Here is an 18,410-nt window from a genome sequence, read left to right as displayed (position 1 = left end):
AACATAAGGCGCTACAGTGGACACGCATCAATGCTTTTAATTAAAACACTTTAATAAAAGTGGTATAACTTTTGGCACAGAAACTTGCAAGTGTGGACATACCCTTAGATTGTTAGATTTACTATGAATGTCAAGTATGCTTTAAAACAGTCAAAATACGAACAATTTTTCCCTCTTGCTTGACTTTTGATTTATTTGGAAACATAACAGATGTGATGACAAAAATAAATGTACAGAAATGAACAGAAATGTTTTAAATTGAGAAAAAATGAACCAATAAAAATATAGGAGACAGTAAAATTCTGATGATTGTTTTTCTTAATATTTAAAACAATAAGCACAATAAATAACTCATATTACCTAAATGTTAATGTAATTAAAAATGTGCTATGCCAAAGTTTTAACTTAATCCTCTAAATAACGTGACAGATTAAGAGTGAAGGCAAAAGCTCTCTTTTCCTGTGCCGTATTTATCTATTTAAATTTGTGTCCTATTTTTAAGTACAATGCACACTTACATTGCTATGCTAGGGAAAGTTAAGAGTGACAACCTTAACTCTGAATTCTGAATTTCCTGTATCTGTGGGTTTAAATAAAACAATGATATTTTAAAACATTTCCCCTATACTTAATTTTAAATGGTCAAATGCACACAGAAAGATTTAATCAAAGCCAAGCAAGCGCAATATCGATAAAATCAGACATCCCAAAAAATTGACTGATTGCATAATTGCTGGTATCAATGACAGCTGAAGTTTCCAGCTATACAAAAGTCGGATATTAGTACTGAAAAAACATTGATTATTCTTAGTCAGTACTATTTGTATGATAATGTGGTTGTAAAATCAGACTGATCAAATCTTTTTTTTTTTTAAGTTATCAACATGATGACTGAACAACTCCTCTAGTTACAACGCCCTAACAAGAAAGGGTAAGTTACGGTAATATCCAGTGTGTAATTGAAAAGTAATAGGATCCAAAGTTTTTTATAAAAAAGTAACTGACTTTTTGGGGCTACACCTGCTCCTATTTTAGAAGTTTAGTGTAACTAGAGGAAGATTCCAGTTGACACCAATTGGGGACACACAAATAAATGGGGAGAAAGTTTACTGCAACTCACTGAAGAATGTCTGTGGCACACAGATAAAAGGAAGGTCTAGGATATTTCTTCTGCTCTTACTTTATAAAAAACACTTATAATACAAGAATATTATTGCCCAATCAAATTGTGCAACTGGGCTGTTAAGTTAATGCAGAAAAAAACATGAGTAATTAAATTTTAACAAAAAAAGGGGGCTGCTGATATGAAGCAATATTGATTTAATATCTGAAAATTTATTTAAATTTTTCACTTTCTACTTTCAAGTTGAAACTGAAACTAAAAGAATGGAAATGCCTTTAAGATCTATTTACAAAATTAGCTATTGGAATCTGAGAAGATAATATTTCAACACTTGAAGACCAAGAACTACTTGCCATGCTCATTCTTTTTTTCAAAGCTAATGATCATTCCAGAAATCAAATGAACAATTTGTCTTTGGAGAAATTTGTTTCTGTTTTTAGGTTAAACCTCCCCTCACAGTCCCACACTGATTCTTGACGCTGCTGCTTTTCCGTTCCTTAACTTCTACCATTTTCTTTGCCTGTGGTCTTGCACTTCAGATACAGGTTTACTGGGAAATTGTCCTGCTTAAAGATTTCTTTATATTAGTCTATATACCTATTAAACTGTTCCTTGAACAACAGATCAAAACAAGTCTTTTGACAACATCTATGTCTATCAGACTTTGGCTTTTGATAGAGTTGACCTTTCAACAAACATAAAACGTTAAAATCCAAGTAAAGAAGGATTGCCCAGTCTCTGTAAGGCTACAACAGCCAAAGATTGAACTTTGTGATGATGGTGGGCGTCAATCCATCACTATGCTGGCCTGAAGGAATTACCAGGAATTACCAGAACAGACGACTGTAGAATTAAGATCCCAGTCTTACACACCAGGAAGAGAAAGTTCTCCAAATCCCCACAATACACTCTTGAGGCAGACAGATTTCTGGAGTTTAGCATTGCCAATGGTGAGTGTCTTGACTGATAGACCTTGCTTCAGTTCTCCTGGTCAACGACAGGACCAAAAGTTTGTTAAATTTAATTAGTTAAATGCCTCGAAGTCCTCTACTGCAAAGAGCTTGATCACACTGGCAACAGACAAATTCATTAATTATGGGAACCACAGCTTCCTCACGTACCCAGAGGCTATAAGAATAAAGGGTCCTCAACACACAGAAATCTTCTGGAGAACTCTTCTCACCATGGCCGAGGGAGTGGATTAGGGGAGTGATGAATGGGAAAGATGTACTATAGATTAAAGATCCCACGGATTGCTTGTTCATCTGTTCTGATTAACAGATTCCATGAACCTGAAGAACATCTGAAACCTGTCCTTCCTGAAGGCCATTAGATCCATCTGTAGTCTGCTTCAGGCATGACAGACTAGAATACTCCCAATCAGTTACTACTTTCTAGAGTTCAGCTGTGTCCCGTTCAAACAGACTGCTGGGGAACTGCTTTCCCATTAGCTGTTAGACTGAAGAGATTCAACTTCCAAGATATCAGCAGTTCTATTTTGTGGAGCTTGAACAACGTTATTGGCAACAACATTCAAGTTTACACATAGCAAGTCTCATTCATACAAACCAGAACAAATACGCTCCTTAAAACTGTAATCCTAGCCATAACTTGGGACAGTGGTCAAAGGACTACTAATATCAAGTGCTATCCATTCCAACATGCATTGAATGCTACTTCCAGCAAACCCAGAAACCAATAGACACAACAGATTTCTTACTTTTTTCCTTCTCAATTTTTCTCTTAAAACAAAAGATAATATTAATTTGCATTGGTACACTAAGAATATTAAATAATATGGAATATTAACTGCAACGACGGTCAGAGAACACATTTAGAACAATTCATTTTAAGTTACTCTGATTAACAAAGAAGAGACCTGCTGTCATAAATATAAAGGGAAAGGTAACCACCGTTCTGTATACTGTGCCATAAAATCCCTCCTGGCCAGAGGCAAAGTCCTTTTACCTGTAAAGGGTTAAGAAGTTCAGGTAACCTGGTTGGCACCTGACCCAAAATGACCAATGAGGGGACAAGATACTTTCATATCTGGAGGGGGGGGAAAGGCTTTTGTCTGTCTGTGTGATACCTTAGCCGCGAACAGAACAAGGATGCAAGCCCTCCAACTCCTGTAAAGTTAGTAAGTAATCTAGCTAGAAAATGCGTTAGGTTTTCTTTGTTTTGGCTTGTGAAATTCGCTGTGCTGGAGGAAATGTGTATTCCTGTTTTTGTGTCTTTTTGTAACTTAAGGTCTTGCCTAGTGGGATTCTCTATGTTTTGAATCTGACTGCCTGTAAGATTATCTTCCATTCTGATCTTACAGAGTTGTTCTCTTATCTTTTTTTGTTCTTCTAATAAAGTTCTGTTTTTTAATAATCTGATTGGGTTTTTTGGGGTCTTAAAAATCCAAGGCTGGTCTGTGCTCATCTTGTTTATTCTCAAGCTTCCCCAGGAAAGGGTGTGTAAGAGCTTGGGGGGATATTTTGGGGAAATAGGAACTCCAAGTGGTCCTTTCCCTGATTGTTTGTTAAATCAGCCGGTGGTGGCAGCATTTACTTAATCCAAGGGCAAAGACTTTGTGCCTTGGGGAATTTTTAACCTAAGCTGGTAGAAATAAGCTTAAGGGGTCTTTCATGCAGGTCCCCACATCTGTACCCTAGAGTTCAGAGTCTGGAAGGAACCCTGACACCTGCCTAACGCTGCCTATAAGCCTATTCGCTACAATTCAAGGTGTAAATTGTTTGATAGTAAGTTTTTCCATTTTGCAGCTCCATTTATTTCCTGATACTTCTGTGTTCTGCTCTGGGTGCTGAAAAAGTTGATCCATGTAAAAAGTATTTTAAAGCAGTATACCTATTTTAAAATAATTAATGGAATGCACGCAAATGAACAGCAAAATATAGTCATGACAGGTACATATATTCAGAACCACCTTAACTGCTAGTTAAGATTGATTGTAATGGAAACATTTAAGTTTGTTTGTATGTGCTACAAGGACTTCTATACCTATATATACAGTAGCTATCACATTTTTAGATATAACAAAGGTACTCACCTAAAATGATTGACAACATTTGTTTTGCTAAGAAATGAAAGCACAAATGACCCTGGCCTCCGATCACTCTCTCGAATAAGGTAACTACCAGGTTTTCCGGCTTGCCGAAGACGTTCTTCTGCAATTGTTCTGTCAAGTTTTCCATGATACCACCTGAAAAAGAATGTGAAATAAACAGTTGACTATAAAATAAAACTATCAATTTCAAACTGTGATCACAAGAAGAACATTGGGGGTATTGAAAGAGCTTTACTATAACACGTTAAACATAAAAAGAAAAGGAGTACTTGTGGCACCTTACGAAAGCTTATGCTCAAATAAATATTAGTCTCTAAGGTGTCACAAGTACTCCTTTTCTTTTTACGGATACAGACTAACACGGCTGCTACTCTGAAACCTGACATTAAACATAAAACAACTGAACTCTGACATGTCCAACTCTGATGGAAGTTTTCAGTTAAAAATCATTGTTTATGAAGGCCTTTATTTCTGTCTATCACTACTGAAATTTAACATTGGTTATTAGCTTAGCTCTTTTTAAAATGGTGATTTAATGCATCAATCTGTGTTTAAGTGGATTGTTGTATTTCAGAACCGTCTTTTCAATCTTTTCAATGGTTTAATTCATTGATTTGCCCAAATCCATGCCATCTCAGACCTCATTGAAAGTTCCCTTTTAAAAACTCTCTAATTTAGTTCAAAATTAGAAAGAGACATAAGATTCAAAGCAAGAGGGAGAAAAGCGAAAAAGGGTATCCAGAATCTGACATTTGATTCAGATCCCTCTTTTTTGTAATGCTTGAAATCCAAGCAAGGATTCTATCCTCAGCCAGAGACTTTGTGTAACAGTGAGGACACCTCTCTCTCAGGGCCGTGATTTTGGTGTTTTGCCACTAAGAGGAGCAGTACATAATGTAATCCTCAGTGTATCCTATTTCTGAAAATGTGAGTCAACGAACTTTTTCATTCCTTCCAAACAAAGGTTATCTACAAAGAAAATAAAGGGATTGTGCCCCTTTTGGGCTTTATGTTTAAAAAAAGAATCATGCCTTTTTAAAAAAAATCTGCCATATTTTAACATTAATTAGAATTGTAGGTGTCCCAGAAGACTATGATGGCTGAAAAATTAGTGAACTGATCAGCACAAGGGTGAAAACTGAACAACTGAAATGGGAAGGGATTTTAGAGTGCTTAAGACTATTGTTGTTAATTCCTATTTAATATCAATGGCAATCATTTTGGAAAATGGAAGCTTTTGTTCCAAATATTTCTTCTCCTTCAATTAATATACATTCTATGACACACCCAGAAAGGTCTGCCAACAAAACCAGGGAAGACCAGAAGTGAAACTCCTGATCCTCCTAAAGTGAGTGACAAGCAGGCAGAAAAACTTAAATTAAATCTATCACTTCAGGCCTTGTCACAAGATAAGCTGGCACTGTAAAATCACTGGGGCACAGATGTACTCATGCCAAACCTAGCCCACCTCCCCAGACAGAAAAAAATAAGTAGGGTCACATGACAAAGATCAGGTGACTAAGAGCCTGGCATGCCGGGAGGTAGAAAGGCATAGTATGGTTTACTAACAAGGGGGAGCCAAGTGGAGAAGAATTCCAGATTGGAGTGGAAAGTGTAAAAGCAAAGAGGGACTTCAGTGAAAGGGGCCCTGGGAGACAATACTCCATAAAAAAGTAGGAAGGCAACCAGGAAGGCTAGTAGCATAGGATGAAGCACTGAGGAGAAGCAGAGCAGGTTGTGGTTACAGGGAGCAGACAACGCAACTAGGGTTCCTAGGGACAGAAAAAGATAGGAAAGGTTTCCCTCCACAGTGCCACCCTGTTCAGTATATAGCGGGAAGACAGATCTGATTAGAGCTCAGGAGGACTGGCAGCTACCCCGAAAAGGAAGGGCTGGAAATGAGATGAAGATAAAGGAAGAGAAGACAGATCCCTTAAAGAAAGGGCTGTGCTTGGTGACACTGAGGCTATGTCTACACTACGTTGCTACACTATGTCGCTACAGCCATGCTGCTAAAAGGCATGCAGTGTAGACACCTACACCCACAACAAGCAGAAGAGCGCTCCTGCAAACAAAGCGCTGTTCACAGCAGTGCTTGTTGTCAGCAAAACTTTTGTCTTTCGGGGGGTGGTGGTGTTTTTTTTAACACCTCTAAAAGAGAAAAGTTTTGTCATTCAGTTGCCAGTGGAGACAAAGCCTTAGACTCAAGACACTTATGTTTATGTTTGAACTTCATGCGCCAAATTGGAATTTGTAAGTTGACCAGAGGGGTAAGTCACCTCAGCAACTGAACTGTCCTGAAGACCAAGAGAACTACTGGAAGACTATGGCAGGAAACTTAGGCACCAGGCAAAATGCCTTCTCAGTAATTTTTTTTAATTGAAATTTAGGTTCAACAGAAGTTGAACCTCACCCAGGAAAACATCCTACTTTACCTGGTTGAGTCATTTATTTTAGCCCTGTACACAGAAGATATATTTTAATTAATATCTACCATACCCAACTCTCTTGCAACCTATCCATTATTCGTTGGCTTATGTCTTGTAGACACCATGAAGGCACATACTTAAAAGAGATGGTAGGTGGACAAGTATAGAAAGTGATGTTGTAAACCATAAAGATGACTATATAAAGCAGAGGTGGGCAAACTACGGCCCACGGGCTGTGTCCAGCCTATAAGACGTTTTAATCTGGCCCTCAAGTTCCCACCAGAGAGTGGGCTTGGGGCTTGCCCCACCCCACACGGCTCCCAGAAGCAGCAGCATGTCCCCCCTCCGGCTCCTACACATAAGGGGAACCGGAGGGAACCACGGCCAATGGGAGCTGCAGGGGCGACGCCTGCGGATGAGGCAGCGCGTAGAGCCTCCTAGACGCACTTCCAAGTAGGAGCTGGATGGGGGACATGCCACTGGTTCCGGGAGCTGCTTGAGGTAAGCGCTGCTCGGAGCCTGCACCCCTGGTCCCCTCCCATGCCCCAACCCCCTGCCCCAGCCCTGATCCCTCTCCTGTCCTCTGAACCCCTCGGTCCCAGCCTGGAGCACCCTCCTACAGCCTAAACCTCTCATCCTTGACCCCACTCCAGAGCCTGCACCCCCAGCCAAAGCGCTCACCCCACCCCCGCACCACTACCTCCTGCCCCAGCCCTGATCCCCCTCCTGCACCTCAAACACCTCATCCGCAGCCAAACCCCAGAGCCCTCACCCCCAGCCACAGCCCTCACCCCCTCCCACACCTAACCCCAATTTCGTGAGAATTCATGGCCCACCATACAATTTCCATAACCAGATATGGCCTTCGGGCCAAAAAGTTTGCCCAGCCCTTATATAAAGTAACTGAAGTGAACAAATAGGTTGTCAGTGCTGTCACAGTGGAAAAGAAGGAAACACACTAAGTAAGAAGATTGGATAAGCAGTGAGGAGCAGAGCTGTACATTGCAATGGAAGTTTTAAATTATAAAAGGAGATTTCCCCTAACAATCCTTTATAAAAGAGACTTGCTGACTTATGAAAAAATGAAATCCTTTAACAACAATGTTGTTTCTATATCATTTCTGTTTGGGACAATTTTCAGAAACTGCACTAAAGAACTCAGTTAGGAATCATGGGCTCTACTGACAATTGTGAATGAAAAACTTACCTAAGCTATTTCATTCCTATATCTCGGTTTATTAGTCTGTAGAATGCATATGATTCCTATTTATTACACCTCAAAATAACCATTGAGATAGATATTTGTAAAACACGGATATCTTTAAATGAAATGTGCTGTACAAGTGCAAAGTTTTATTTCTCTTTCCTCATTTATTAGTTAAATTTGGCAAAGAGCAGAATCATTAAGAGTTTATCTACTCCAGTTTATTCCCCGGACATAATTATAATACTCCGGACATAATTAACTTTTCTAATAAATGGCTCTACTAATAAAGAAGAAAATAAAATAACAGAAGCTTCTCCATAAGAGATCAGGTTTTTTAGAATTATAAATATGCATCATCAATCTTCTATTTTACAGTTCTATAAAACATACTCAAGAATCTCAAGTTTTGAACAAAATGGAAGGATTTTGTCCTCCATAGTAGGCATACCACTACTTTTGGTATATTCTAGATTAATTCCTCTGACTATGACCAGGATATACTTGTTCTCTCCCACATAACTATATTTTATTACATTTATTACCAAGTGAGTAAGTGACTCAAATAAATACTTTATCACAATTTACCTCAGAACAAAAAATATGGTGCATTTAATTTCATTTCTTATGCCAGCAGTTAAATTCAATCAAAGCTACAAGAACATATCTTTTCTGTATTTGAGTTACTATCAGCTAACACATAAGCTTGTATTTTTCAGGTTAGTATGTATTCTTGCATTAAATCGTTGTTCCTGAATAGCTCTGAAAATATGCTCTGACATCTGTTTTATTTAACTAAAAACTGATAGTATAACAACAGAGTCCATGGCAATAGTATATCAGTATTCAGTAGTGATGGCAGAAAACAGTTCAAGTGAATATCCTCAGGAAACCGCTGCAGATAGCACACATCTTTAGAAAACAGGATACACACTGAAGCAGACACACTGAAGATATCATTACAGTAAGCAAAATGCTTTTCAGGAAATAGCTGCATTCTTTTTCCAGAGAAAGTACAATTTTAACACTAGATAGCACTTCCATTCAGAAAGGAAGGACATGCAGAAGAATTATATTCAAAGTTTTTCATAAATCAGACTTAAATTTTAAATATCAACCTCCTCTTGTCTTTCAACGTGCATCTTAGGTGAAGAAATACACTAGCACATGGTGCATTGTATTGTTTCTCCAAACCAGTCAGTATCGTAAAACAGTAAGAGGTAATTGAGTTACAGGTGTTATGTATCATGTTCAAAATCTTTTTTAAGCATATCAAACGAACAGTTAGGGGAATGCTCGATGTACCTTTAACAAAGACGATTGCAATTTTCATTATTATAGACTTTTTTTTTCCATTGAAAAAGGTACTCGCAAGAATCAGCTCAGTCTTGCCTATTCAAAATGATGACCAATCCAAAACCATGTCACTTGTAAAAGTAAAGAGGAAAATTCACACCTCTGATAAGAACTATAAAATGGATACAGATTCTGTGGAGGGAGCATCAAAAGGCAAAAAAATAAATTTATCTGGATTTTTACAAACTATTAAAGACCAACCATCTGATTCTCTAGGCACCCTTTACAAACTTTCAAAAATACACTAAAAAACCTGTCAGTTCTCCAAAATCAACTAAGCACAGTGTAATAAAAATATAATAGAAAATAATGAGCATTTCCATAAAATTCCCAGAATCCACACTGACACAATCCAACATCATTTACTCATAGGCAACATAGAAAAGGCTTACAACACACGCTGCAGATTAACGTGCTCAGACTGTTCTGGAGCAAGCAAATTCCAAAGGCCCAGGAGTCTTAACCAAGAACATCCACTGAGACATCCCAGAGAGACTTGAACACTGCTAACTTGAACTCTGCTAACCTCAGCTATGGTAGTATGTCACAAAGAGAGGTCTCTTAGCTAGGTAGATCCCAGTCATTTAAAACCTTATAGACCAAAATCAACATCTTTAAAACCACTAGGCAGCCAAAGCAGATTATACAATATGGGTTTAATACACTCATAAAAAGAAACGGTTTAACAACTGGTCCCCTGACTCTGCACCACCTGCAGTTTTTGAATAAATTTAAGATGTAGCCCTACGTAGAGTACACTGCAGAAATCTAATCTTACTGAGACAAACAGATGGATAACCATTGCAAGAGTCACTTCTAAAAGAAACAGGTCTGTAGCTGAAAAAAGGCTTATCTGATTGTAGCTATTACCTAATTTCTGTGCTTGTAAAAAACAAGGTCATTTCAATCCTACTCTGTTTTATATCAATTTCCACTGACTTTCATAGTGGGAGAGGAGATGCTGCTGCTCCTATGATTAATTTATTTCATGTAGTACTATATGTGCTAGTCTGTTTATGATACTACAGTTGGATGTGCAATTCTCCACTCCTTCCATGTCATGTTTTAATTCAAGAGAACATACTAACATAGGAATTGCCATACTGAATCACAACAATGGTCTGGCCAGTATCCGGTCTCTGACAGCGGCCATTATCAGATGCTTTGCAGACAGGTGCAAGAAACCCTGCAACTGAAAGTTATGGAATAACATGCCCACAGGGATAAAATTTCTTACTAACTCCCATTATTTAGACAGTTCCTTAAACCCTTTTATACCTGAAGATTTATGCAACTTTTTAAAAAATACTTACTATTGTAACTTGCTAGCCACCTTGTATCACTACATTTTTTTAATTCTGACAACCTCTGAGTCTCACATGCATCAGAGTTCCCCAGGCTAATTATGTGTTGTGTGAGAAAATATTTCCATTTATCAGTTTTAAATTTTCTCCCTATTAATTTAACTTCATTTAATCTCCCTCACACTTAACACAGAAGCTGAATACAGCTTCAGCAAATATTCCGTTGATGTATGTGTAAGTTAAGCATATGCCATTTTATATATTTACAGAAGAAATATGAGGTTGTGGTTAAGGTTTTGTGTGTTGTACTATACAGGAGATAAATGCACTACACTCAACTAGAAGGAAGTTCTTTGTGACCATGTGGAGTTTGTCACTGTCTGTGGAAGCTTGATGTGTGGTTTTTAGGGTACAGTTGAGCAGTGTCCCATACTTCATATTTCTTTGATTTTTAGCATTTCCCTTGAGGGTGTGGAGCTTAACCAACCTTAATCCTTTTTATTGTTGTTTATGGAATATCCATAACCAACAAAATAGGGGTTTTAATGCAGCAAGTACAGTGTATGAGGGCTTCAGGGGGCACAGAAAAGATTTTATCGGGATATGGTGAAAATGGAGATGTTTGAGGTGTATGGAAGTGGAGACAGTGGAGAGAAAGCAAAAAGGCCCAATGGATCCATCTCTACCTACCTACTCTAGCAAAACAGACCTGGTGCAGAGGAAGCTTGTTGTCAACTTGCTGTCTACTGGACCAGTCAGCAATCCTCAGAGCAGAGGAGACTCTGTTGAAGCTGCAAAGGATGGTGGAGAGATCACAGCACTAGTTCTTGTAGCTTCTATACCAAGGAACCCTGGACATTGCTCCCTGTCAGAGGTTTACAACATAGTGTGTTTCCTCTCAGTTTCATACCCACAATTTCTCAGGGCATCCCATAACCTCAGTCCCATTAGAAGAAAAACAGAGCCAAGAGCGAAAGCCTCGCTTTCACATGACGAACAGGGGGTCTCAAGAATACCAAGTTTCAGCTGAATTATGATCTCTGTTTCAGAAAGAGTGAGATTCCCCCCCACACACCCCCCGCATTAAAATATTATTTAGGCTTACTTGTTCCCGTTAGTCTTGGTGTTCCACTCATTCTCTCAAACTTCCTGTTTCTGATAAATAATTTTTATGTCTTTGGCTATTTGCTTTTCAAATTTCATTTTAGTCCTTTTAATTTCTCTCTTACATATTGCCTGACACTTTATGCTTTTTTTAAATTGGATTTAAGGACCTGGATTTCCATTTTCTATAGGATATTTATTTGGATAAAAGGCAAGTTTTCTGAGGTTATTTGATACATTCTGTTTACATCTTGCTTTTCAGCTTCCTTTGTTTAGAGACATGCATCCCATCTGAAAATTATTATTGTCTCCTTAGGTAGTCTCCATGCCAAATCTAAGGAATGTCATTTCTTTATTTCTGACTTAAAGAACTTTTTACTAGCTCTCTTTTTTAAATTTAGATTTAAAACATTTTAAATAACATTCTTTTCAGTCAACATCTTAAACTATTTTTCTATTTATGACCTATTATTCGTTTGGACAATTAAAATTGAGTTATTCTCATGCTCTAGAACAATATAGTAGTGTTTATATTTAAACTTCCCCCTAGGGTATTTGTATCCCATAAAAAGCCGTCTCACTGAAAAAACATGAACTCGCCTGTGAATTTTAAAACGTTTATTTTTAATCAAACCTGAATTTTGAACCTAAACTGTGCCTTTAAACATTTGTGCTCACCTTATGTTTCTAATATATATTACAAGCTATCACGTAGTATAACCAAATGATTTCCTAAAAGTTCTGCACTATACTTATATGCGAACATGGACTCTCAAAGTAAATTTCACTCCAGTCTAGCTTTGTTTGACAAATTCATTGACTTGCTCTAGCACGTCAGCTCACTTGAAATAGTCAGTCACGTGACTATTACTTCCTGGCCTACTCCTGGATATTTTCATTCTTCCAAAGCATATAGCACAGGTGCGGGCAAACTTTTTGGGCCGAGAGCCACATCTGGGTGGGGAAATTCTATACAGGGCCGGGGCAGGGGGTTGGGATGTGGGAGGGTGTGCGGGGTGCAGGAACGGATTCAGGGCAAGGGATTGGGGAAGAGGAGGGGTCCGGGGTGCATGAGGGGGCTTAGGGAAAGGGGTTGGGGTGCAGGAGGGATGTGGAGTGCAGGAGGGGGCTCAGGGCAGGAGTGAGGTTTGCAGGAGGGAGCTCAGGGTCGGGGGTTGGGGTGCAGGGTATGACAGGGGCTCAGGGCACGGAGTTGAGGTGCATGGGGGTGCAGAAGGGGACTCAGAGCAGGGAGTTGGGGTGCAGGAGTGGTGCAAGGTGCAGGCAGGGAGCTGAGGGGCAGGGTGCAGGAGGGGTTCAGGCTCTGGCCCAGCGCCACTTATCTAAAGCAGCTCTGGGGTTGCAGCAGCGCGCACCAGGGCCAGAGCAGTCGTGGGGGGGGGGGGGGCGCACAGATCTCCATGCACTGCCCTTGCAACGCCTTCAGGTACCTCCTCCGAAGCTCCCATTGGTCCCGGTTCCCCATTCCTGGCCAATGGGAGCTGCAGGGGGCGGTGCCTGGAGGCAAGGGCAACGCACGAAGGGACATGGTGCGGGCCGCTTCTGAGAGCAGCGCGGGGCCTGCAGCACCACGGGGTGGGAATTCCACGGGCCGGATCCAAAACCCTGAGGGGCCAGATCCAGCCCGTGGGCCATAGTTTGCCCACTCCTGATATAGCGTCTCCTTCCAGGAGAAATCATGAAAACTTATTCCAACTTATAGACACAAAATATAGAAGACAATGAAGCAAGAGAGATTAAACTAACATGCAAACAAGAACAAAATCAATACAACCTAACTTTTCTCTCTTACCCCAGGGTATATGGAATAAAAGATTATTAAAATTTGCGTGGGTAAAAAAATCACTTCTTCAGATGCATCTGAAGAAGTAGTTTATCCACGAAAGCTTATACCTAAATAAATCTGTTAGTCTTTAAGGTGCCACCAGAATCCTTGTTGTTTTTGTGGATACAGACTAACACAGCTACCCCTCTGACACTTAAAATTCGTATTTCATTTCTTCAGGACAGCATGATCCAGTAGTTTAAACACAGAAGAACACTCTCCATTTACTGGCATTCCTCCAATATATTAGCTCTCCCAATCCACAACATATCAGCTCAGAAAGCCATTGTACTACTTAAAGCATTTGAGGGGGGGTGTATACAAACTATGGATCTGAACATTTCAAACCAGATTAACAAAAATCTTCACCCTTCTTACCATCCTCAGTGAAAGACTCAAAAGGATGGGAAAGAGAAGTCAGTGCTCATTCAAAAGGCAACATATTTGAGGAACTTGTTACTGCGGGGGGGAAAGAACCTACATTTCTCCCTCACTGCTTTATTTTTGCAGAAGACTAACAACCAGTAATAATCCCCAGGGAGGCAGCTGTAGAGAGTTAAAGAAAGAGGAACACTAAAGAGGAATTTAAGGACTCTCCCACTCCTGAAAGAGCCTGGGGTCAGCAGCCAAGAGTGTGTGGCAGCTTTAGAATATAGTTGGTGTTGTCTGCCTTTAATCTCAGACACCTAAACAGCAGACCTGGAAACCCTATTCAGAGGTTTGAGCTCCTACATATAGTAACTATCAGTGAAAATGGTAGCTGCCTATTCTTAAGGATGCCCAACACTTTTCATTATAAGACTCTTTTTCAGTTACTTATAATTTTGCCAAACGTTACCAATTTAGGCTGAAATTTTCCAGGCTGGTTGTCTGCCTCAGGTTGATTTTTATATATAAATTTATTTTATTGTATTTTAGCGTTTCAGCAAAAATAGTTTAGCCATTTTGAAGAGTGAGATTAGGAAAAATATTTTCTATTACTCCTGGGGGAATTCTGCACCAAAAAAATTAAAAATTCTGCACACAGTGTTTTAAAATTCTGCACATTTTATCAAAATAACACAATGTAATCAAACTTCCATTATTTTAGGAATTTAGTTCAAAATACCTGTCAACAAGTATGTCTGTAACAATACAGACAACAAAAAAGATTCAGGAAATGTTTTTTGATAAATAGAGCCTTTACTAGGTATATTAATTCAGAACTTTGAGTAATAATTCATTTAAACTACAATACAGAAACATATTTCCTGCACCACTCAGAAGCAATGCAAAGGCTTGGAGAAGTCAGAGGTAACGGAGGAGCTGAGGGAGAGGGAAGTAATTGCTGGGAAGAAGCCTGGGAGTGAACCTGGAGGGTTGTTGGGTGTGGATGGGAGAAGTACAAAACAGGTTTTTTGTTTTTTTGGGGGGGAGGAGGGATTGTTATGGAGTTGGGGAGCCTCCCCCATGTGGACTCTGGCTAAACCCTAGCCTCTCCCATTAGTCAGGCACATCTGCCTCTGTTCCATCCCCATGTGTTCCTGCACTCCACTATCATTCAGCCCCAACTCATTGTTGTCACCCCATTAGTTCCTGTAACCCAGTCTGTCCCGCTCCAATAGTCCTTCTGAACCCCAGTCTGTGACTCCCCCGGCAACCCCATGTTCCCAGCTCTATCCGGCCCCACCCCCATATCCTATGCCTCCTCACCTTGCCCCATGGGCAGGGCTCTGTGAGGAAGGCAGCCCCTGCTCCTTTTCTCTCCACATCTGGCTGCTCCAGCCTATGACCCAGCTGCTCTTCTGGTGCCACATCAGCCCCTGCTGGGCAAAAAGTGTAATTGCAGTGTGACCCCCTCTCACAGCTTCCCTTTGCTTGCCTATCACAATCAATTACTCTGCGCAGGGGGAGGGGGAGAGAACCTGCAGGAGACATTAATTCTGCACTTATGCAGTGGCACAGAAATTCCCCCAGAAGTAGTGTATGTTAAAATAAATTCCTACAACTATTTCATTGAGAAGCTCTAGCACTTCCTGTGACAGATATGGCAATTCCATGTAATATCCTTGGAAGACTTTATTGTAGGGGTGGTCAACCTGAGCCGGAGAAGGAGTCAGAATTTACCAATGTACATTGCCAAAGAGCTACAGTAATAAGTCAGCAGCCCCCTATCAGCTCACCTCCCCACCCCACTCCCAGCGCCTCCGACCCACCAGAAGCCCCACTGATCAACGCCTCCCCCCTCCCTCCCCGATCAGCTGTTTTGTGGTGTACAGGAGACTGTGGGGGGAGGGGGAGGAGTGAGAGCACAGCAGGCTCAGGGGAGTGGGCAGGAAGGGGTGGGGTGGGGGCAGGGCCTGTGGCAGAGCCAGGGGTTGAGCAGTGAGCACCCCCTAGCCCATTGGAAAATTGGCACCTGTAGCTCCAGTCCCGGAGTCAGTGCCTCTACAATGAGCCGCATACTAACTTCTGAAGAGCCGCATGTGGCTCCAGAGCCACAGGTTGGCCACCCCTGCTTTACTGTATTAATTTTCTATATTATTGTAGGCCAGGATTGTATGGATCTCCTCCAGTGGAAGATGTGACAGATGTGAGACCTGGAAATTCAAAAGACTATACTGAAAGCGTGTCATACAACTACGGACTTTTGGGACAATACAAGTATGTTTACACTGTAATATAAGCCCAGAGTTTGCGAGACTCAAGCTCACAGACCTAGTGTTTGTAAACATATGCTTGAATGGTCACACTGAATATTAACCCTAGATTTAGAATTTCTGGACCAGGATCTTACATCGGCACTCAGGCATCTACACAGCACTACAAAGACCCAAATCAAACCAGCCTCTCTCAAGCTTCCTTGCACCCTTCCCAGCTGTAACGTCTCTAGACATTTGTTTGTGGTGAACTGTAGGAAAACTTGTCCATCCTGCAGCACTTTACAGGAAGTTGTCATAGCCCGCCAATACATCCTTCTGAGCTGTCTTTTGGGTCTGCATACTCCTGGCAACTGGAGCCAGCAACATAGAGGAGTCACCATTTGAAGAACTTGTCCTGTTTGGGCTTTTACTTCTGTTTCAAAAAAGAGACAGAGCATCCATGAGACACCGGAGGGATATCTGGCAACATTTTAAGATCTACTAAAGGCATCTGTTGGAGGATGACGACAACACGGATGTGCCAGACTTGAACTGGCTGATGCTGCTCCAAACTCTCAGTATAGCTGCTAATTCTCCCATGCAGACTAGCACTTCTGGAGCAGGGCCACAAGCAAAAACTGGTGGGATCACATTGTCATGTAGCCCTGGGATGACCAGCAATGGGCTCCGGAACGTTCTCATGAAGAAAGCTACACTTCTGGAGCTCTGTGGGCAGCTTAATCTGACCCTCCAGCATCATAACACACACGAGGGCAGCTGTGTTGGTCCAGAAGCAGGTTGCTACGATCATCTGGAAGCTAGCAACTTCACACTGCTACAGGTCCATTGCTAACCTGTTTGGTGTTGGAAAGTCAACCGTGGGTAAAGTGGTGGTGGAGGTTTCTGGGGCAATCAGGTATGTGATTTACCCAAAGGTGGAGTGCATAAACAATATCCCCAAAGTAATTACTGGGTTTAAGAGAATGGGGTTTCCAAACTCTGGTAGGGCCATTGATGGGACTCATCTGCCCAGTTTGCCCTCTTCATGGAGCATGAATACATAAACCACAAAGGGTACTACTCCATTGTTATGCAGGCCTTTGTGGACCACAAATGCAGATTTATGGACGCCAACATGGACTGAACTGGAAAAGTTCACAACGCCAATGTTTTCCACCTGTCAGGAGACTACTCTCACAGACAACCTGGGACACTATTCCTACCAAATGACATTGTCCTCGAGTAACTGTCCCCACTATTATTCTAGGGGAGCACATATAACCCCTTTTGCCTTGTCTTATGAAACCATATCCTAATCTCAGAGGCCCTGGCAAAAGAAGATTTAATTACATTCAGGAGGTGGAAAATGGTAGTTAAAAGCGCATTTGGCAAACTGAAATCCTGCTAGCACTGTTTACTGAACTGTTTGGATTCCAGTGTCATCAATGCTGTCCACATTATTGTGGCTTGCTGTGCTCTTCACAATCTTTGTGAATCCAAAGCTGAGTCATTTGCCCCCGAATGCACCTATAACAGTAAGGGACCACTGAACTGGTACACTCAGCCAGAAAGTGCACCTCTCACAGCTGGAACAGGATGCACCCTGGCAACAGAAATCAGCGATGCTTTGTGCACCACACGATGGACTTGTATGAACCAATGGAAGAAGAATAGTATATTTACAGATGGATTTGTACAGCACTTTGTACAGTAAATGAAGTACTCACAGTATGCTATGAATGGGGGTGGGCTGCAGACTATCATTGTAATTGTGGACGAGATGACTGCTTACACAATAGGGGAATGGGGTTTTGTGTGACATGAACTGTGGATTTTCATTATGGACTGATTTGAACACATGCATTGAGAAAATGTGTTTGGCTAGAACTTCCAAGTTGTGCTTTATCGTTTCTTTATCTTTACTCTGAAATACACATTATATGATGCAATGCAGTGATGGTAGTAAACCTTTTAAATAAAATAAAAGCCTTTATTTGTGAACATACCCTTATTATGAAAAACAATATTCAAGCATTGTTTGGCAAGCCAGCTGCCATCGTGATGCCAAAACTCCAGTAATAAACCCCTAACACCAAAACCAGTAATAAAGTGCATAACAAACACTGAACAATGCAAAACAGAGAAACCAATGGAAGCGAACAAATTCTCTACTTTTGCATGTCTGCTGGTCCCTATTCTCTTTCCCTTTCTAGCACATTTAGCACACACTTGGTGCCGCTGCAGGGGGGTACATTTGCCCTGTCCAGTTAGCATTCAGTCCCAGTTGCACAGGCCACCCAACTGTGGTATTGTCCAATGTATTCTTGGTCTGCAGGACATGGTACCATGG

General features: G+C 40.8%; 1 protein-coding gene across 2 annotated transcripts in view; it reads right to left on the bottom strand.

The window, feature by feature from the left end:
- RASA1 (RAS p21 protein activator 1) overlaps window positions 1–18,410 on the bottom strand; it is a 125,968-nt gene that overhangs the window by 90,927 nt on the left and 16,631 nt on the right. For both annotated transcript variants that reach the window (XM_074952822.1, XM_074952824.1), the window contains exon 2: window positions 4,179–4,331. In XM_074952822.1, the coding sequence (XP_074808923.1) occupies window positions 4,179–4,331 (153 nt within the window). The remainder of the gene's footprint in view (window positions 1–4,178; window positions 4,332–18,410) is intronic.

Source organism: Natator depressus, chromosome 5 (genome assembly GCF_965152275.1).
Source record: "Natator depressus isolate rNatDep1 chromosome 5, rNatDep2.hap1, whole genome shotgun sequence".
In the NCBI taxonomy this organism is placed as follows: Eukaryota; Metazoa; Chordata; order Testudines; family Cheloniidae; genus Natator; species Natator depressus.
Note: the sequence above shows the minus strand (reverse complement) of the source record. Positions and strands in the feature narration are given on the sequence as shown.